The 22328-nt window shown below is 46.2% G+C and overlaps 1 protein-coding gene across 1 annotated transcript in view; it reads left to right on the plus strand.

The window, feature by feature from the left end:
* Positions 1 to 4459, plus strand: part of MACROD2 (mono-ADP ribosylhydrolase 2) — a 2467642-nt gene extending 2463183 nt beyond the window's left edge. The window contains exon 21 of the mRNA XM_056567894.1: positions 3894 to 4459. Within this exon, the coding sequence (XP_056423869.1) occupies positions 3894 to 3910 (17 nt within the window). The 3' untranslated portion in view covers positions 3911 to 4459. The remainder of the gene's footprint in view (positions 1 to 3893) is intronic.
* The last annotated feature ends 17869 nt before the right edge of the window (positions 4460 to 22328 follow it).

Consider the following 22328-nt stretch of genomic DNA (forward strand, 5'->3'; position numbering starts at 1 on the left):
AACATGTAATCTACCATGTGCAATTTATAATACTGGTATCTTATTATGTGGCAGAGGTACTTTGCATCTCCCAGGTGGATTTGATGCCCCTGCACCCTCTTTATTATGCCTCTAACTGTAGCTACTCCATGTGTTAGACAATCCAAAAGAAAACAACCAAGCACTGCACTCTTACAATCCTGGGGGGGGGGGGGTCAATCTTTTCACATAGTGGAGGTGCTCACATCTATAGGCAGACAATCCATCAGTACCATCAAAACAGTAGAGAAAAGAAACATGTTGCACTCACCATGGAATTTGCTTGAGGGCTGTTCACACTTTATTGAAACTGAAGAACAGACAGAGGGTAGGGACGGAACTGCAGGACGGCAGGAGGGATTAAGGCAGGGTGAGAGACGAACGCCGGGGCCATTTGTCACTAAGAAGATACATTACATAAACCTCTCTATGCCTTAGTATGAACTCAGAAGCATACAGAGGTGAGGTATGAGCCCACGGGAACATGGACACAACTCCTAGTATAGCACTGCGCATGTTAGACATAGGAAAGATAAGCCCACTCTGAATGCTATTTCCCAACTAGCAGTGAGAGGAGCCCTACAGCTCACTGACACCTGATAAGCAATAACTCCACACTTAGCAGACATCTTCCACGATGACTTTGGAACAAACTTACAGTTAATCTGCAGCCAATTTTACAACCTTACAAATGTTCTGTGCAGATTATTCTGCAGATTTTGCTGCTAATTTCACCACATTGCAAAGACTTCAGCAACCTATGAGCATGCTGTGTTTGTGAACATTGACAGCATGCTTTGATTTTCCTACTTAAATTTTCAATACGTAAATATGTATTGTAGTATACACTTGCACATAATTTTCTGGTAGAGTTGCAGTGCAAAATCCACAGTCTTGGGGTTTACACACAACCACACAACACTGAAACAGCAGAAAACTTTACAGTATGGTTTCCCCGGGAAGAGATTTTTCTTATGGGTTAGTGTATGGTTGATCGGTTGGAAGTTAAAGGGGTACTCTGGAATTTAAAAAAATGTTTTCAAATCAGTTGGTGACAGAAAGTTATACAGATTTGTAAATTGAGTCTATTTAAAAATCCTTATGCTTCCAGTACCTATCAGCTGCTGTATGCTGCAGAAGAAGTTCTGTAGTTCTACACAACTTCCCCTAGAGCATACAGCAGCTGAAAAGTACAGGAAGGATTAAGATTGGAAAATACAAGTAATTGACAAATTTGTATAACTTTCTGGCACCAGTTGATTTAAAACTTTTTCCCTCTGGAGTACCCCCTTAAAGGGGTACACCGTCTCTAAAATCTATGGGGTAAGATGTCTGATTGCGGGGGGTCCACACTACACTTTTCCGAGTGGTCCTAGTGCCGGAATATTTATGTTCAGAACGTTAGCTTCAGAAGGACGTGTTCATGATGTCACGCCACTCCTCCTCCATTCATATCTATGGGAGGGGGCATAATGGCTGTGGTTCAGAATGCTGTTGTTCCAGCCCAGAGATCACGGGGGGTCCTAGCAGCCGGAACCCCCCACCCCTGTGACATCTTATTTCCTATCCTTTGTGTAGGGGATAAGATGTCTATGAGCAGAGTACCCCTTTAAGCTCTTTTTATATAGTGTCTTGGAGTGTGCTTCAGAGGTATATGTTGGGTTTATTTTCTCGCCGTATGCCTCATATACATACCAATGTCAAATACCACTTAGCAGCAGCGGCTTAGCGTGGGTTGTCAGCACCCGGGGCAAGGCAAGTAATTTGCGCCCCCTATCCCGTGGATTATAGCACTCGAGTCTCTTCCACTAGATTAGTTAAAGAAAACCTTACCCCCTAAGCACATGTATTGTTTGTTATGAAAATACTGATAAATAAATTAAAGTTTGCTAGATTCACTGGCTTACATCAACTTATGTTGAGCTGGAGCAGCTACATATGGATCGAAATCTGTCTCGTCATTGTTGAACCAACCAAACTTCAATCCATCTGGTCAGCTCAACATGCCAGTCTTGACCTGCAGACCAGGAACATCCCAAAGAAACTTCAGTTTTGGAGATGCTCTGCTACCCTGTTTCCCCAAAAATACACCCTACCCCAAAAATAAGCCCTAGCTGGATTATCGGGGTGGGCTGCAATATAAGCCCTACACCGAAAATAAGACCTAGGGCCAGGGGTACGCAACTAACGGACCATGACCGCCAATAATGCGATGTGGACCCCCCCGCCCCCACCTTTGGCTGGTCCCTTGGAAAGTTAAATGAGCAAGGGCAGGGACGCTGTTGCTTTAAAACGTCTGCGCGTATGCACGCCCGACTTGACGGACGTGTCCCTGCCCCGCCTGCTACCGGTAAGCAGCAGAAGGAAATCTCGCCGCCGCCGAGAGCTGCAGCTTCAGTTGCGGACGCTATGAAGGTGGAGAAGTGCTGGTTTATTATGGCAGAGGGGTGGGGGGCACTGTAGGAGTGTGGAGGACGACGGGGGAAGGGGAGGATGGGGGGCTGTAGCAGTGTGGAGGATGGGGGGCTGAAGGAGTGTGGAGGATGGAGGGCTGCAGGAGTGTGGAGGATGGGGGGCTGTATAGCAGTGTGGAGGATGGGGCTGTGGGAGGATGGGGGGCTGTATAGCAGTGTGGAGGATGGGGGCTGTGGGAGGATGGGGGGCTGTGGCAGTGTGGAAGATGGGGGGGTGCGACATCCTCCACACTGCTACAGCCCCCCATCCTCCACACTGCTAAAGCCCCCCATCCCCCCACAGCCCCCCATCCTCCACACTCCTGCAGCCCCCATAAATAAATAAGCCCTACCCTGAAAATAAGCCCTAGTGTTTTTTTTGTGACTAAAATTAATATAAGACCCGGTCTTATTTTCGGAGAAACACTGTAGCACTACACAGCCAGCCCACTGAGCCCAGTTACTACTCCAGTCAGTCCTGACTCCTGTCACTCGTGACTCCTACCTTTTTTTTCACCGGCTGTCCTGGACCTGATCACAGCAGTCAGCAGGCTAGGTTTTCTCCTACAGGTCCTCCTAGATTTTCCTCCTGCAGCGTCTGTCACCACTGGCACCCTCTCTCCTCTCTGGCCTGTGTCACCTGCCTGCCGCCGCTGCCAGCTTCTTCTTGCTGCTGCCTGGGCTGGTCTGGTGTGCTTCTCTCCCGTGCTTAGCGCTGCGCCAGGCGGCCGCTGCACTGTCCCTCCCCAGATAGTCCCTCGCTCTCTCTTCCCACCCACCGCACCGCACGCCTGGCACCCCCCCCCCCCACTCCACAGTGGGCGTCGACCCAGTGGCTCGGATCGGATCCGCACAGCCAGCACTGCAGAGAGAGTGAGTGAGCCAGGCAGTGGCAGAGAGCTATGAGTGCGAGCGCGCCCCCCCCAGATGTTGCACCGGTGGGGCCGGCCCCCCTGCACCCCCCATGCTACGCCACTGCTTAGCGGTAGCCAACATATATACTGTGGGGAACATCTGGCACGGAAATTCTGCTGTGTGCAAGGTGCAGCAGAGTCCCATTGAAATCTGTGGAATGTCTGTGCGGAATTCGTCATGGAAATTCCATTGTGTGAACGTAGCCTTACACTCTCTTTGCTTCCATTAGATAATGGGGGGTTAAGGATACATATACTTAATACACCAGGAGACTTCCCAACACATAAGGCCAGAAAATGCGGCGTGATATGAGCCTTAATGAACTTTATCTATTGGTCCTCCAGCTGTTGCAAAACTACAACTCCCATCATTGCCAGGCTGGGAGTTGTAGTTCTGCAACACCTGAAGGCACACTGATTGGGAAACACTGGTCTATAGACATATGACTGTGATAGCTGATGAAATGGACAATAGAATTCTTAATAACTGATTTTTTTTTTAACACAGCTGCGCTAGAGAAATAAGAAGATAAAGGCGAACAATGAACCGAGAAGACAGATGAGAATTTATTCCAGTAGTAGAAGACAAGATGTCGCTAGATTGTTGCTTTCAGGGCTAATGGTTGTAACAATAGGGGTATTACCTGATTTCACTTTGAATTATCATTTAAACAATATGAATTTGATGCATTATTTCCCTTCGGCTATTGCTTTTAGGTTTAGGTCTTCCTTTTCTTTAAAATGATAAGCAAAATCCAGGGTAAAAGATTTCCTCTGGACCGTCCGTCATAAATTTCACTTTCTGAAGTTGATGCTAAAGATGATGATCTATCTACTTTCGGCTTTATTTCGGTTTTTCTTTTCAGAGTTTGCTCAGTGAGTTTACTCGGCCACACGTCATTCATCCTTGACAGATCCAATAATGAGTAGAGGCATCTTGTGAAATATCTAATGCTTCAATGGATAAGCCTCATGGGTTTCCTAATGTGATTTTTACTCCTTTTTAAGTTAAGTTAAAAAAAAATCTGCTAAATACATGAAAACAAATAAAATGCACAATTGTTTGAACTGCAACATTGTGTCACTGTCTTTATTAGCCCATCTGCCTGCAGTTATTAGAAAGTTGTGTTATTTGTTTTGTTTAATGATTTATTTGTTTATTTTTAAACAACAGAAAAGAAAATAACTTGTACTGCATACAATCACATCATGGAAAATCCAGATCATTGTCTTTTTCTACAGCAGTGGTCTCCAAACTGTGGACCTCCAGATGCTACAAAACTACTATTCCCAGCAGTAGTTATGGGCACAATGGCAAAACTTGGATTAAAAGTTAAACAGATTTGTAAATTACTTCTATTAAAAAAATCTTAATCCTTCCAGTACTTATCAGCTGCTGAAGTTGAGTTGTTCTTCTCTGTCTGACTACAGTGCTCTCTGCTGACACCTCTGTCTGTCTCAGGAACTGTCCAGAGCAGGAGCAAATCCCCATAGCAAATTTCTCCTGCTCTGGGCAGTTCCTGAGATAGAGCGAGGTGTCAGCACTGTTGTCAGATAGAAAAGAACAACTCAACTTCAGCAGCTGATAAGTACTGGAAGGATTAAGATTTTTTTTAATAGTAGTAATTTCCAAATCTGTTTAACTTTCTGGAGCCAGTTGAAATGAAAAAAAAAAAAAAAAGTTTTTTTTTTACTGGAAAACCCCTTTAAGGAACATTGAAGTGAACACAGGAGCTACACTCACTTCAGAGCAGTGAGTGTCGGCCAGCATCAGTAACCAGACACTCACTGCTAATGATGGGCACAAATAACATTTTCTTTTAGTTTTTTTTGCCACAATTTATGGCAAAATGAAAGGTGTCATTAAAAAGTGCAATTAATTGCACACAAAAAAAGCTGTCATATGGATCTATAGGTGGAAAAATAAAAGAGTTATGCCTCTTAAAAGGAGAGGAGGAAAGGACAAAAATGCAAAAAATAAAACTAGCTGTGTTCTTAAAGGGGTACTCCGCCCCTCGACATGTTATCCTCTATTCAAAGGGCTATCACGCCCTCTCCCATAGACATGAATGGAGGGGACGTGGCATGATGTCACAATCATGGAAGCTGCAGGCTTCTGTAACCGATTTTGATTTAAGATAGAAAAAAATGGAAGTCCAGCACGGTGTAATCAAAGCAGATTGTGCAGTTTATTGTATCAAGCATGCAGAATAACAATGATGCATGGTGGTGACGCATTTCGGCCGATGGCACCCGGCCTTACTCATACAACGGTAAGACTGCCATGCTATCCTTATGTGGGGGGAGGATGCTCAAATATTAGTTCACACCTCTGGAATCACACCTGTGGTGCCGGATCAGCAAGACCTCCTACCCATATAGAGATTTCAAAATGGGAAAGAACAAGGAAAAAAATCATCTAATAGAAACAAAAACAAGAATAAACAACTTGTACATAATGCACATTGTATTGATACATATGGTTATTGAAATATGTCACATAATAACATCAAGATGAAATAACAGAGATGACTCCGCATTAAGTTTACAAAATGGAATAAAATCACATATTCTGAAAGTCTCCAATTGTGTAAAACGTAGGCGATTTTAAAATGTATTTGTGACAAACCATCGTAAAACTACGGGAATGGACATCAATTGTCATGTATGTTTAATATATATAACACATAATAAGCCAAACAAGTATCTAAATAAACAAGTATCTAAATATATAGATGTAAACCTGAACAAAATAGCAGCATAATGTTATAAATATTAGATATGCAGATTGGGCTTGAAAAAAATAAATTAATAATGAAAATAAAAATAAATGGAACATAAATGTAAATACAAATGTAAAAAAATAACTAAAATCAAGGGTCTGGACGAATAGCTAAGCAAGTAGCAGAGTTCTGAACAGGTGGCAAGAAACAATGCTAAGTACATAATATATTGTTAAATATGTTGAGCTAAACAATAATAAAAAATATGGTTCTGAACCATTTAATAATGTAAGATGACATCTTGTCTCCTGTTCAGACCTCGGGAAAACGAGTATCTAATTTAAGAATCCGAAAAACCTCCCTGTGTAGTAACTTCTGTTTATGATTCCCCCCCCCCCCCCCCCTCGGTTTGGTGCATTAACCCTCTCTATACCCTGAAGTTTAAGGGTTGATGTGCTGCCGGAATTTTGTTCAGCACTTTTGAAAAATATGATTTGGTCCAAATTTATTTGCAGCGAACCTATATTAAAAATGGCTATTTCGGGCCTACAGAGAACCTCAATAAGGGTGTAGAACACTTTGCTGTGTTCTAACACGCAAATGGAGTGTGCTGGGGTAGTGAAATAATACTGTTATTCAGTATGACATGCAGATTACAGGCATTACTTCAAGAATCACTGCCACAGAGCGGCAAAATGACAGAGCCTGGTGGTGGCATCAGTATGAGGAGACCATATAGTGGCTACATGACACAGCTTGGAGGTTTTGGCAGCATGAAGAGACCATATAGTGGCTACATGGCACAGCGTGGAGGTGTTGGCAGCATGAAGAGACCATATAGTGGCTGAATGACAAAGTGTGGAGGTGTTGGTAGCATGAGGAAACCATAAAGCGGTTGAATGACACAGCATGGAGGTGTTGGCAGCATGAGGAGACAACATAGTGGCTGATTGACACAGCGTGGAGATGTTGGCAGCATGAGGAGACCATATAGTTGCTGAATGACACAGCCTGGAGCTGGCAGCAGCATGAGGAGACTATATAGTGGCTGGATGACACAGCCTGGAGCTGGCAGCAGCATGAGGAGACCGTATAGTTGCTGAATATCACAGCCTGGAATTTGCAGCAGCATGAGTAGACACTAGGGCTTTGCAATCCCTAAGATTGAAAGAAGAATTTTGAAATTTAAATTGAAGATTTATTGTAGCTAGTGCTACCATAATTTTTTTTAGGCCCAGGCCTAAGCTTAGCAGCATCAGTAAACCATATATTGGCTGAATGACACAGCCTGGAGGTGGCTGAAGCATGAGCAAACCATAAAGTGGCTGAAGGACACAGCCTGGAGTTGGCTGAATCCTGAAGAGACCATATAGTTTCGGAATGGCACAGCCTGGAGTTGGCAGAAGCATGAGGAGACCATTGAAATTTAAGATTTTTAAATAGAAATTTAAGATTTTGAAATTGAGGATTTTTAAGTAGATAATTTTAATTCCCAAGTTTTAGTGTCCCGGGCCCCGGCATATGGTTTAAAAGGACCAAATCTAACAAGGAGTCATGGTATGAAGAGACTATATAGTTGCTGAATTTTGAAATTTAAAGTAAAGATTTATGGCAGCTAGTGCAACCATAAAATGTTTTAGGCCCAGGCCCAGCAGCATCAGTAAACCATATATTGGCTGAATGACACCGCCTGGAGATGGCTGAAGCATGAGGAGACTATATAGTGGAAGAATAGCACAGCCTGGAGGTGGCAGACGCATGAGGATACCATATAGTGCCTGAATGGCACAGCCTGAAGTTGGCAGAAGCATGGGGAGACCACTGAAATTTAAGATTTTTAAATTTAAGATTTTTAAATTTAAGATTTTTGAATTTAAGTTTAAGATTTTAAAATTTTAAAATTTTAAATTTAAGATTTTTAAATTGAAAGTGAGGATTTTGAAACTGAAATTTTAACTCCCCAGTTTTAGTGCCCCTAAACAAAGGACCAAATAAAACAAGGAGTCATATGTCACATGGCAGCACAATGAAAGAGCCTGGAGGTGGCATCAGTATGAGGAGACCATATAGTGGCTGAAGGACTGCCTGGAGTTTGTGGAAGAATGGGGAGACCATATAGTGTCTGAGTGGCACAGCCTGGAGCTGGCAGCAGCATGAGTAGACACTAGGGCTTCACAATCCCTAAGATTAAAAGATTAATTTTGAAATTTAAATTGAATGTTTATGGTAGATAGTGCCACCCAAAAAATGTTAAGCCCATGCCCAGGCCCAGCAACATATGTAAACCATATATTGGCTGAATTGCACAGCCTGGAGGTGGCTAAATCATGAAATTGCCATGTAGTGGCTGAATGGCACAGCCTGGAGGTGGCTGAAGCATTATGAGACCATATAGTGGCTGAATGGCACAGCCTGGAGTTTGTGGCAGCATGAAGATACCATATAGTGGCTGAATGGCACAGCCTGGAGGTGGCTAAAGCATGAGGAGACCATATAGTGACTGAATGGCACAGCCTGGAGTTAGCTGAAGCATGAGGAGACCATGAAGTGTCTGAATGGCACAGCCTGGAGGGGTCTGAAGCATGAGGAGACCATATAGTGTCTGAATGGCACAGCCTGGAGGTGGCTGAAGCACGGGGAGACCAAATAGTGGCTTAATGGCACAGCCTGAAGTTTTTAGCAGCATGAAGATACCATATAGTGGCTGAATGGCACAGCCTGGAGGTGGATGAACCATGAGGAGACCATAAAGTGGCTGAATGGCACAGCCTGGAGTTGGTTGAAGCATGAAAAGAGACATATAGTGGCTGAATGAGACATCCTGGAGGTTGCAGCAGCAGCAGCTTCAGGAGTCCTGAATGTGACCCGGTGACAGAGTGCTGCGTTGGGTGGCAATACCAGTACCCGGTGACGAAGGTGGGTGAAAAAAGGTCTGATGCGAAGGAATGTTTGTAACTGGGGAGCAGAACCTTCAATCTGTTTGGTACTATCCGTATTTGTGAAGTGTTGGTGTGGCATCATGGTCAATCTATTCTGCTGCATCAGGCATTGGTGGTTTGAAATCCTGGCTGATCCATGCCTGATTCATGTTCACAAAGGTCAGTCTCTCCACATTTTTCGTGGACAGACGAGTTCTCCTTGGGGTTACTATGGCCCCCGCCGCACTAAACACCTGCTCTGATGGCACACTACTGGTCGGGCAGGATAGCTTTTCCAGGGCAAACTCTGCTAGTTGCGGCCACAATTGGCATGGGCATGTCAAGGTATGCCACCACCTGCTGGTTCAGGTCCTGCTCCATGTCTACCTGCTGCTGATGAGTTGCTTCACTATGCGGGTGAAAAAAGCTACTCATCGTCGACTGTAGACTCAGACTGCTGCTGATGGAGCTGGTACTGCACCTGCCACCCCACCCCTCCCCAGCAGCCATAGCAGTGGAAGTTGAGCGCAGGGGGCCCCCCGATTCAGATCTGTGAGAGGATGGACGTTGGCGACGATAGGCATCGGCCAACTGACTATATAGGATGCCTCTGTAGTAGGTCACTTTGTCCTCCCTCTCAGTGGGTGTAAAAAAGGCCCATATTTTGTGGCGGCAGCGAGGGTCCAATAAGGTGGAGATTCAGAAGTCCTCCGGCTGCTGAATGGTGACAATTCAGCTGTCACTACGCAAGCAAGTGAGCATGCATCACTCCTTTTGTACAAGTGACTCAGAGGGACTCCCTTCCTCCATCTCCACTGCATACTGCCACAGTGGGTCCAGGTCCTCTGTCTCGCCTTCCTCATAACCGTCTAACTCCTCTGGCTGCTCCTGCTCCTCCTCCTCTCCTGTTAGATTACTAGAAAAAACACCCATTTGGTGAAATCTAAACTGTGCTCCACTGTGCCCCTCTCCCTCCTTCTCCAGTTCAGTCCCCACAGGGCTCATGTGGCCGTGAGATGTATGCACCACGTCTCCAGTGCCCTGACCTGCCATAGTTTCCAACATGTGTTAAAAGAAATGAAGCAGTGGAATGACGTTGTTTATCCCGTAATCATGGCGACTTACTAATAATGTGGCTTCCTCAAAGGACCTGAGAAAACGGCAGGTGTAACATATGAGCTGCCACTAGTTCACATTGAAGGTACACAGGGGAGTACCCCTATCTGCTTGGATCATCAAGAAATCGGTGATGCCTTTTCTCTGTTCGTACAGTCAGTCCAACATATGGAGGGTGGAATTCCAACGTGTTGCAACGTCACAAATCAGATGTTGGGGATAACTTTCTGACGCTGCAGCTCAAGGCGGGTGTGCTTTGCGGTGTACGACTGGCTGAAGTGGGCGCATACTGTTGTCTCTTAGACATGGCTTCGCCGATGGATTGTTGGCAGAATTGCTGACTCGAAGTTGGAGGAGCAGGAGTATCTGGAGAGACAGAAGGAGAGTATGACACACAGCTCCCTTCGGCTGAGGTGGGGGAGCCTTAGCTGGCTGAAAGAGGGAGCGGCGTGCCATTAGGTGATGCAGCAGGCTGGACCACTAAATCAGAGCCACGGTTCTCCTAGGCTGCTTTATGGTGGTGAAGCATATATTGATTCAGGGCCCTGGTGCCAACATTGGGACCCTGGCCACGCTTCACATTCTGCCAACATATTTTGCATGTGGCTATGTGAACCTCCTCTGAATGCTTGATAAAAACTGCCACACCGCCGAGTAGCTGATTTTCCCACCATTAATCCGCACTAATTGACTGCTACTGCCACCGTCTCCAGGAACACCTGTTCAGCAACTTCCCTGGAAGGTAGGCTGCCGCAAAGCAGGTGGTCTCCCCCAGGTACATTTGGCTCCAGAATTTCCACTTCTGCCACCAAGCTGACTGCCAACCATGCTACCACCTTGCTGGCTCAGCTGCTGCCTCACGGGCAGCCTGCAACCCTCTTCTCCTGATGATGATGAGGCCCCTTCTGCACTCGGCTCCCAATTGCGATCGGCTTCATCATCATCAAGTGTCTGCACGTCACTGCTGTCCTACTCAGGTTCCTCTACAGTGTCTGCTTCAGGACCCTGAATCCTGGAAACACCACCTCCGACATCACTCTCCTTATCACTTCTTGCCTGCCTAACGGGGGAAGTGGCAGATGTCTCCTCCACTTCTTGGTTGGGCAGTAGCTGCTGACTGTCCTCTATTGGATCATCCTCAGTGAATAGTGGAGCTGAACCCACAGCATAAGATACTTCTGTAGGGGAGGGAACAGCATAGGACAGAGGCAATGGGAGGACAGAGACTGCTCCCGGGCCATGCCAACTGAGGGTTGTGTCTGAGGAACCCACTGACTGTTGACTGGGGGTATCAGATTTGACTTGTGATGAAGGGGATGACCGTGTTAACCTATGGGTGACGGCAGATGGGTTGCTGGTCGAGACACGACCGCTAGCTGATACCGGGAGCTCAGGCCTCTCACTGCGACTCCTGCTGCCACTCGCCTCTAGTCTGCTCTGACCTCAGCCTGATGAACTTAGGCCTCTGCCACTCCTCTGTGCACATCCTGGCAATTCTCTGCGTGACATATTTAGTGCGTATTTGAGGGGAGTACAATACGCTTCACTACGCTTAAAACAGTATTTGTCTAGAACAGCAGCAGGTGTTCACTTTTGAATGTCCTTTCACAGTATCTAGGCCCTTGACAGATTAACAGGTACAAAATAGTACACTACTTAGATGTAGGTATGTGGTATGCACTTATGAGGGCAGAAATGTGCTACAGTACACTAAAAAAAAAAATGATTGCGTAGTACACAATAATGCTGGAGCACACAGTCACTGTGTACTAAACCCAAAATTGCAAAAAGACTCTCTTTGAAATACTATTAGGAATGGACTGCTGGGTATGGATGATACCGTCTACAGACTAGTATAACCAGCAGACCAGTTGTTGTGGAACAAAGACACATATTTGCCCTAAAAAATATATTTCTCCCTCCTGTGAAAACGTTTCTGCAGCTGAGGCAACACAAAGATAAACAGATTTGTAAATCACTTCTATTATAAAATATTAATCCTTCCAGTACTTATTAGCTGCTGAATACTACAGAAGAAAATTTTTTTTTTTTGGAACAGAGAGCTCTCTGCTGACATCACGAGCACACTGCTCTCTGGTGACATCTTTGTCCATTTTAAGGACTGTCCAGAGTAGGAGAAAATCCCCAAAGCAAACATATGCTGCTCTGGACAGTTCCTAAAATGGACAGAGATTTTGTAACATCTGGAGGTTCACGGTTTTGAGACCACTGTTCTTACAGCATAGAAAATGTAAAAAAAAAACAGCTCCATGACAGCATTTGGTTCCCTAGCAAATCAGGCTTTATCATGACTCCCATGCAACCTCAATGTTTTCTTATAGATCAGTGTTTTCCAAACAGTTGCCCTCGTTTATTATTGTGTTCCCGACAGTTTTTCTTCAGGTTGTATGTTGCATACAACACGATTTGCAAAGGTCTGCACGGAAAAAGGCATAGCTGCCAGGGAATGGCGGTGTGGCCGCAGAGAAGGGACATGTCCCTGACAGATTATAAAGATCCCAACATATTTACTAATGTTCCCACATAAAATGTGTGGATTTGAGCTCTGGAAACCCCCCCCCCCCCCAGCTCATAGCATGTGTAAAATAAAGCAAAATGTAAGGAGAAGCAAAACTTAGAGAAACATTAGTAAATACCGTGGAAAAATACTGGTTGGGAAGAAAACCTTGAAAAGAAAACAACACTCCACTCAAGACCAGACTAGAGTTTGGCTTTCTAGGTATGCTGGGGGTTGTAGTTTTCTAACAGCTGGAAACATACTGTCATAGATAAGAGAGTTCATAGTCAGAAATCCTAATGAAGTTGCTAGTTGCCCACAACTGTTTGAGGCTCTGGGTTGTCCAGAGAAAGAAATAACCTGTGTATGGTGTCAAAAAGTAAAAGAAAGCAACTTAATAATATTACTAAACTTACTAATATTAACCATAGTGCACAGATCTCTCCATATCAGCTGTGCTCTTGTAAGCTGTGACACCATGTCACAGGCTTAGAAAGCAGTCTGGGCTTATATATTTCAAATGGATTTTGTAGGACAACATTGACACACTTCTAGATATTCTAAACTTTCTAGATTCTACACCTTGAGATTCTTTTAACCACTTAACGACGCAGGACGTATATTTACGTCCTGCGCCGGCTCCCGCAATATGAAGCGGGATCGCGACGCGATCCTGCATCATATCGCGTCGGTCCCGGCGCTCATCAACGGCCGGGACCCGCGGCTAATACCACACATCACCGATCGCGGCGATGTGTGGTATTAACCCTTTATAAGCGGCGGTCAAAGCTGACCGCCGCTTCTAAAGTGAAACTGAAAGTGACCCGGCTGCTCAGTCGGGCTGTTCGGGATCGCCACGGTGAAATTGCGGCGTCCCGAACAGCTGATCGGACACCGGGAGGGCCCTTACCTGCCTCCACGGTGTCCAATCGATGAATGACTGCTCCGTGCCTGAGATCCAGGCAGGAGCAGTCAAGCGCCGATAATGCTGATCACAGGCGTGTTAATACACGCCAGTGATCAGCATAGGAGATCAGTGTGTGCAGTGTTATAGGTCCCTATGGGACCTATAACACTGCAAAAAAAAATGTAAAAAAAAAAGTGTTAATAAAGGTCATTTAACCCCTTCCCTAATAAAAGTTTGAATCACCCCCCTTTTCCCATAAAAGAATAAAACAGTGTAAAAAAAAAAAAAATATAAACATATGTCGTATCGCCGCGTGCGTAAATGTCCGAACTATAAAAATATATCATTAATTAAACAGCACGGTCAATGGCGTACGCGCTAAAAAATTCCAAAGTCCAAAAAAGCGTATTTTGGTCACTTTTTATACCATTAAAAAAATGAATAAAAAGTGATCAAAAAGTCCGATCAAAACAAAAATCAAACCGATAAAAACTTCAGATCACGGCGCAAAAAATGAGTCCTCATACCGCCCTGTACGTGGAAAAATAAAAAAGTTATAGGGGTCAGAAGATGACATTTTTAAACGTATAAATTTTCCTGCATGTAGTTATGATTTTTTCCAGAAGTGCGACAAAATCAAACCTATATAAGTAGGGTATCATTTTAACCGTATGGACCTACAGAATAATGATACCGAAATATGCACTGCGTAGAAACGGAAGCCCCCAAAAGTTACAAAATGGCGTTTTTTTTTCCGATTTTGTCGCACAATGATTTTTTTTCCATTTCACCGTGCATTTTTGGGTAAAATGACTAATATCACTGCAAAGTAGAATTGGCGACGCAAAAAATAAGCCATAATATGGATTTTTAGGTGGAAAATTGAAAGGGTTATGATTTTTAAAAGGTAAGGAGGAAAAAACGAAAGTGCAAAAACGGAAAAACCCTGAGTCCTTAAGGTTAAGCACTTAATAGACCTAATTTACTAAGGCTTTTCCCGTGTAGATTTAGCAAGGTTTTGTGTCGCATGCCAGAATTTGCAACAAAAAATCCTACTAACTCTTCATTTTACTCAGAAAACTCAAAGAGGAGATGTAGCTACCAAGGAAAATGGGCATGTTTCTGAAAAAGGGGCATGTCCCTGACATTCAAAAAAAAATAAAATCACTGTGAAGAAGCTAAGGAAGAAGCAAAACAGTTGCTGCCTTGCATCACACCTGAATTCAATAAAGTGAAAACAGGCCAAGACGAGTACCTCAGTGCTTTTATTTTCTACTTGCTATACAAATTAACTAATATCCCCACATAAAATGTGGTGGATTTGAGCTCCTGACAGCTCAGAGCATGTGTAAAAAAAGGAATATGTAGGGAAAAGTGCAACATTAGTAAATACTAGGGATCGACCGATTATCGGTATGGCCGATATTATCGGCCGATAATCACGATTTTGGGCATTATCGGTATCGGCAATTATCTTGCCGATAAGCCGATAATGCCCCGCCCCCCGCACCGCCCCCACCGCACCGCAACCGCCACCCCCTCGACCCGCCGCACCGCACCTCCGACCCACCGCACCGCGTCGCACCCCCCACCATGATGCTAGGCAGTATACCGGTATGGATTTTTTCCCATACCGCTATACCGGTCGGGCCCCTCCCCCACCCTCCGAGTGAATAAAAAAATTAAACTTACCCGTAATGGGGGTGGTCCAGGCCATCCATCCTTCATGTAGTGTCCGGGGCGTTCCGGGTGGAGGGTGGTCCGGTCCGGGCTGTCCTTCTTCTCCCACGGTCTTCTTCTCCACTCCGGGCAGGCTCCGGCCTAGTACGCTGCATAGACGCCGCTACGCCGTGACGTCAGATGCGTCGCTGCGCACGGGCGTCACTGCGCAGTGACGTCTATGCAGCGTACTAGGCCGGAGCCTGCCCGGAGTGGAGTAGAGGCCCGCCGGAGAAGAAGGACAGCCCGGACCGGACCACCCTCCACCCGGAACGCCCCCGGACACTACAGGAACGATGGATGGATGGCCCGGAGCACCCTGGCAGATAGGGGAGAGAAGCGGGTGGGGGCGGCGGCGGCCTATGGCCCCGCAAAAGCCACTGCAGATCATTGATTTAAAGCGCCCGCTTTAAATCAATGATCTGCAGCGGTGTCGCAGGGGGTTAAATAGCCGATAACTTATACCGGAATATCGGTATAAGTTATCGGCTATCGGCCCTAACCTGCACCGATTATCGGTATCGGTATCGGCCCTAAAAAACCGATATCGGTTGATCCCTAGTAAATACTATGGAAAAATACCTGTCGGGAATAAAAACCCACAAAGAAAACTACACTCAACTCTTAGTAAATAAGGCCCAATATTTTTTTTATTCAGTATCACCCGCACTAACCTGTTATACAGGCTTGCAGTGCTGGTGACACTGATTAAAATGATACTCACCTTTTCCCGATCCTTTACTGCATTCCGCTTTTATCCACTTTTTAAATTGTATGCAAATTAGCTGGTTGGGGCATGGACGTCATCCCTGCTTGGTGGCGCTCTGCCCACCTCATCAATATTCATGTTCCACCCTCCCTGCTCACTCTCTATCTGACAGTATGGTGCATGCTGTTATGCCTAGCGCTCCGGGCCCCCGCTCCTCCCCGGAGCGCTCACGGCGCCTCTCTCTCCGCAGCGCCCCGGTCAGTCCCGCTGCACTGTCATGGCCGTCGGGGATGCGATTCGCACAGCGGGACGCGCCCGCTCGCGAATCGCATCCCAGGTCACTTACCCGTCCCGGTCCCCTGCTGTCATGTGCTGGCGCGCGCGGCTCCGCTCTCTAGGGCGCGCGCGCGCCAGCTCTCTGAGATTTAAAGGGCCAGTGCACCAATGATTGGTGCCTGGCCCAATTAGCTTAATTGGCTTCCACCTGCTCCCAGACTATATCTGATCACTGCCCCTGCACTCCCCTGCCGGATCTTGTTGCCTTAGTGCCTAGAGAAAGCGTTTACTGTGTTTGTCCATACTGTGTACTTGACCTCCTGCTATTGCCATATTGACTACGATTCTTGCTGCCTGCCCCGACCTTCTGCTACGTCCGACCTTGCTCTTGTCTACTCCCTTGTACCGCGCCTATCTTCAGCAGTCAGAGAGGTTGAGCCGTTGCTAGTGGATACGACCTGGTTGCTACCGCCGCTGCAAGACCATCCCGCTTTGCGGCGGGCTCTGGTGAAAACCAGTAGCAGCTTAGAACCGGTCCACTAGCACGGTCCACGCCAATCCCTCTCTGGCACAGAGGATCCACCTCCAGCCGGCCGAATCGTGACACATGCATTGCTTCTTGGGTACACCTGGAAGTGACGTTCGGCTAAGCTTCATTCCCGTGACCATATTGGACATCTGTGTGCTTTGTGCAGGCCTAATATATTATTCTTATATGGTCGCGGGAATGGAGCTTAGCCAGGTGCCTCTTCCAGGTGTACCCAGGAGGTGGCGCATGCATCGTACTGTCAGATAGAGTGAGCAGGGAGGGGGGAATATGAACATTGATGAGCCAAGCAGAGTGCCAACCCAGCAGGGATGACATCACAGTTCCCGGGAAAGCAACCAGAGCTCCACCCATGCTCTAAGCAGCTAATTTGCATATGACTAAAAAGATGGATAACTACGGATCAGGATGAGGTAGGTATCATTTTAATCAGTGTCACCTACACTACAAGCCTATATACCAGGTTAGTTCAGGTGATACTAACGACAGATTTCCTTTAATGATGAAAATAAAATAAAAAATAAAACGTGTAACATTCTTCTGCTGATGTAAATGTGTTCAGGCAAACATAAGATATTGTGGATTTTTTTTAAAGGGGGACATACTATCATTTTAATTTGTACCAAATACATGACTTTGAGAGAAGGCGCAGCATGTGTCGATGGTTGATGTTGTGTGAAACACGTTCCAATTACTGTGGGAAATGATTACAATGTGTTTCTAGCATTTGTGTTTCTCTTGAATATTCAAACATTCCCATCCCACTGTGCTAGAATAATTTATTTTTGGCATGCTGAAGCTTTAGCTTTCTGTTACTGAATTAGCTACAATTCTGAGATCTTTGTTTTTTCACAAAAACTAAAAAAGAATTTGGATTAGCGTTTTTGTGCTTTCTAGTCCACGCTAGTTAATCGTCTACCTAATAATTAATTTTTCTTTCCTATAAACATTTCATTTATGAATTAGTTAAAATCTGAATAATTCTAAAACATAATTTTACTGCTTTCTCATTTAGATGATTATGCAAGCAAACGTTTATTGTGACATTCTAAGAAGAGGAACAATCTATCGCTTTGGTAGACTGATGGCCAGAGAATTTACACCAAAATTTCTCATCTTTGTACACCCAAAAGAAAACTGATTTGAAATGTTGGTAACATATGTTGGTTAGTCCCTGAAAACAAAGAGAAAGAAGCCTGACTGGTAAAGGGTTATTCTGGGATTTTTTCTTCTTTGAATGTGAGACAAGGATAGCAAAGTTAGTCTAGTTACTAATATACTTTGCTTACCTGTGTTTGGTGGCTGGTATCCAATATCTTTGTCTGGTGGACACCCTATGTATGGCGGAACCACGGGTGTAGCGTTGTAGGTGGTGGGGTCAGATGTTTTTAACCCCTAGTGTTTGTGACGCCAGAGTGGTTTTTGGTACCGGAACCACACGAACTGTATCTCCGCTTTTCCAATGGCTAGTTAAGGAAAGGAGAGTCCACAACAAGTTATGGTTTACGGGAGGCTTTACTGAGTTTAAGACAGATGGTATTATCTTCACAGCTAGGCCAGATTTCCAGAGAGGTAGCCAGGAACTCAGAAGACCTTGCAGCTTGCTGGGACCAATTATACTTGTAATAGACTTGAGACAATTATCTTGAGGCTTGACTATATGCAGGACTTGACTATTTGTAGTGACAGCAGACATAGACTTTTAACTTACTGGAATGACTGTAGCTTTGTCGCCTTCCAGGTATCTGGTCACTTGCACTGAGATTTCTGGTGTTAACTGTTCCTCAGCAAAGATTGATCTGAGAAAAAAGTGTAATGGCTGCCCCTTTATATAGTGGGGGGCTGGACTAAAGCCCATTGGTCAAGCTGCGGGTCATAGGTTAAGCTGGTGCTCTCTGGGAGAACATGTGACAACAAATCATGTGACTGCATAACATAACATATGACAGACTTACAGGTCCTTGAGACAACCTCTCACAGATCATCTGCTCTATCTATACATTAGGATCCTGTCTATACATTAAAGCAGTATACACAGCAGTCTGGAAACAACAGGGGGAGACCATGCAGGGGAACCCCCAGTTCACTGAGGGTCTCAACCTGACAGGGCCTAAGGGTAGTACAGGACCATGTACATTTGTCATTCTTTTCCTCAGAAGTTCATTTTCTGGAGCCTACAAAAGGAGAGTTGTCTCGGATCTTTCCTAGCTGTGTGTCCCAAGACAATATGTCACAAGTACTGAAAGAGGCTTGGCTGTGTTTGAGGCTACCCCCCTGATAACGGTATTGGCACACATGTGCATACATTAATCATCAAACAGATCCCCAGCTTGTGCGTCAGGTGATGTTGGACAAGTCATGTGATCAAAGGGAGTGTGGTTGTGCTGCAATGCGTGGGGTGACCCATGTGTGGAGGGAAATAGGTCACCTCCCACCTTGAAACAAAGGATCTTGGGGCTTGTCTGAGGAACAACACAGAAACAAGAAGTAACCAGTTCCCAAAAAACATGCCAGCACTGGGATGGGGTAAACAGGACAATACTATCACTTATTGTGCTTCTTATAGAGAAGCAACATTTTCAAAATGTTATTTCTGCTGGTTAGACGACCTCTCGCAAAAAGTTCTCATTTTGAGCAATCTAGTTCTGTCAGAATCTGTACTTAATTAATAGCATAAAAACATGTAGATGACACTGTCTAAGCCATGAAAGCCCTGTATAACTCTGATAGGTCACCTAGGTGTGCACATATGGACTGATCTGTTTTAAGGCAAAGATAATTACAAAGTAATGGCAACATGCATGGCTATGGGTAAATGGATGGTACCTGGTGGTAACTAACAAGTTGAATAAAAACACACTGCACTAGCAGATTTTTTCATGCTTTTTAAATTTAATTTCTTTTGTCTACAAATGATCCCTTTTCGGAGGCAGATGCCTGTCGGTCTTTACAGGTGAAATTCAAAAAGTTAGAATATCGTGCAAAAGTTTATTGTATTTCATTACTGCAACTTAAAAGGAAAGGAAGCATGAAGATCTTGCATGCGGCCCCCGTTTGTAATCAGTCCCCGGAGCGTGTTTGCTCCGGGTCTGATTACGGACGACCACAAGGCTGGCGGCCCATCAATGCAAGCCCATGGGAGGGGGCGTGACAGCAATTTGGATAGGGGATAAGATGTCTAAGCACCAGAGAACCACTTTAAGTTGCATTACTGAAATAAATAAACTTTGCAAGATTTTTCGAGTTTCACCTGTATATGCAGTCGCAGCAAATTGCCCAACAAGGACAGCAGCTGTCGCAGTTGACCGCCACGTTACAGCAACTTCTGCCCCTGCTACAGCAGCAACCATCTCCTCCGCCAGCTCCTGCACCTACACCGAAGCTACTGGCCGCTCCTAGCCTTCGCTTGTCCCTGCCGGACAAATTTGATGGGGACTCTAGACTCTGTCGTGGCTTTCTGTCTCAATGTTCCCTACATATGGAGATGTTGTCGGACCAATTTCCTACAGAATGGTCTAAGGTGGCGTTCGTAGTGAGTCTTCTGTCTGGAAAGGCCTTGTCTTGGGCCAAACCGCTCTGGGACCGCAATGATCCTGCCACAGCTACAGTCCAGTCCTTCTTCGCTGAAGTCCGTAGTGTTTTCGAGGAACCAGCCCGAGCTTCTTCTGCCGAGACTGCCCTGCTGAACCTGGTCCAGGGTAATTCTTCAGTAGGCGAGTACGCCATCCAATTTCGTACTCTCGCCTCCGAATTATCTTGGAATAACGAGGCCCTCTGCGTGACCTTTAAAAAAGGCCTATCCAGTAACATCAAGGATGTGCTGGCCGCACGAGAGATTCCTGCCAACCTGCAAGAACTTATCCATTTGGCCACCCGCATTGACATGCGGTTTTCTGAAATACACCAGGAGCTCCGCCAGGAAAAAGACCTTGATCTCTGGGCACCTCTCCCACAGTAACCTTTGCATTCTACCCCTGTGCCTCCCGCCTAGGAGGCTATGCAAGTGGATCGGTCTCGCGTGACCCATGAAGAGAGGACTCGCCGTAGGGAAAAAAATCTATGTCTGTACTGCGCTAGTACCGAACATTTCTTGGTGGATTGCCCTATTCGTCCTCCACGTCTAGGAAATGCACGCATGCACCCAGCTCACGTGGGTGTGGCATCTCTTGGTACGAAGTCTGCTTCTCCACGTCTCACTGTGCCCGTGCAGATTTCTCCTTCTGCCAACTCCTCCCTCTCAGCCGTGGCCTGCTTGGACTCTGGTGCTTCTGGAAATTTTATTCTGGACTCTTTGGTGAATAAGTTCTGCATCCCGGTGACCCGTCTCGTCAAGCTGCTCTACATTTCTTCGGTATACGGAGTGAAGTTGGACTGTACTGTGCGTTACCGCACAGAACCCCTCTTAATGTGCATTGGACCCCATCACGAAAAGATTGAATTTTTCGTCCTTCCCAACTGCACCTCTGAAGTCCTCCTCGGTCTGCCATGGCTCCAGCATCATTCTCCCACCCTTGACTGGACCACCGGGGAGATCAAGAATTGGGGTTCTGCTTTCCGTAAGAAATGCGTCACGTCTGCTCCCAGTCCCGTCTGTTGGGCCTCAGTGTCTTCTCCTGTGCCTGGTCTCCCCAAGGCCTATCAGGACTGTGCCGTGCCTCCTCATAGCCCCCGTCCTGGTGACACTCTGCCCTGTGACAAGCTTCACTCTCTGCCCCCCCTCCCCATTCCCACTTCTTCTGAACTACCTGCCGCTGGTATAGCTACCCAGGACTTCTTTTTTCAGAAGGAGACTCAAGAGGCGTCCCCTAGGTTCTCGTCTCTTTTGAAGGGACAAGGAGACAAAAAGAGGGGGAGACCTAAGGGGGGGGTGCTGTTACGCCGAGCGCTCCGGGTCCCTGCTCCTCCCCGGAGCGCTTGTAGCATCTCTCTCTCTGCAGCGCCCCGGTCAGACCCGCTGACCGGGAGCACTGCACTGACATTGCCGGCGGGGATGCGATTCGCATAGCGGGACGTGCCCGCTCGCGAATCGCATCCCAAGTCACTTACCCGTCCCGGTCCCCGGCTGTCATGTTCTGGCGCGCGGCTCCGCTCTCTAAGATTTAAAGGGCCAGTGCACCAGTGATTGGTGCCTGGCCCAATCAGTCTAATTAGCTTCCACCTGCTCCCTGTCCATATTACCTCACTTTCCTTGCACTTCCTTGCCGGATCTTGTTGCCTTGTGCCAGTGAAAGCGTTAAGTGTTGTCCAAAGCCTGTGTTCCAGATCTCCTGCTATCCTCATTGACTACGAACCTTGCCGCCTGCCCCGACCTTCTGCTACGTCTGACCTTGCCTCTGCCTAGTCCTTCTGTCCCACGCCTTCTCAGCAGTCAGCGAGGTTGAGCCGTTGCCGGTGGATACGACCTGGTTGCTACCGCCGCAGCAAGACCATCCCGCTTTGCGGCGGGCTCTGGTGAAAACCAGTAGCAACCCTAGAACCGGTCCACGGACACGGTCCACGCCAATCCCTCG

This window comes from Hyla sarda, chromosome 3, assembly GCF_029499605.1.
Source record: "Hyla sarda isolate aHylSar1 chromosome 3, aHylSar1.hap1, whole genome shotgun sequence".
Lineage (NCBI taxonomy): Eukaryota > Metazoa > Chordata > Amphibia > Anura > Hylidae > Hyla > Hyla sarda.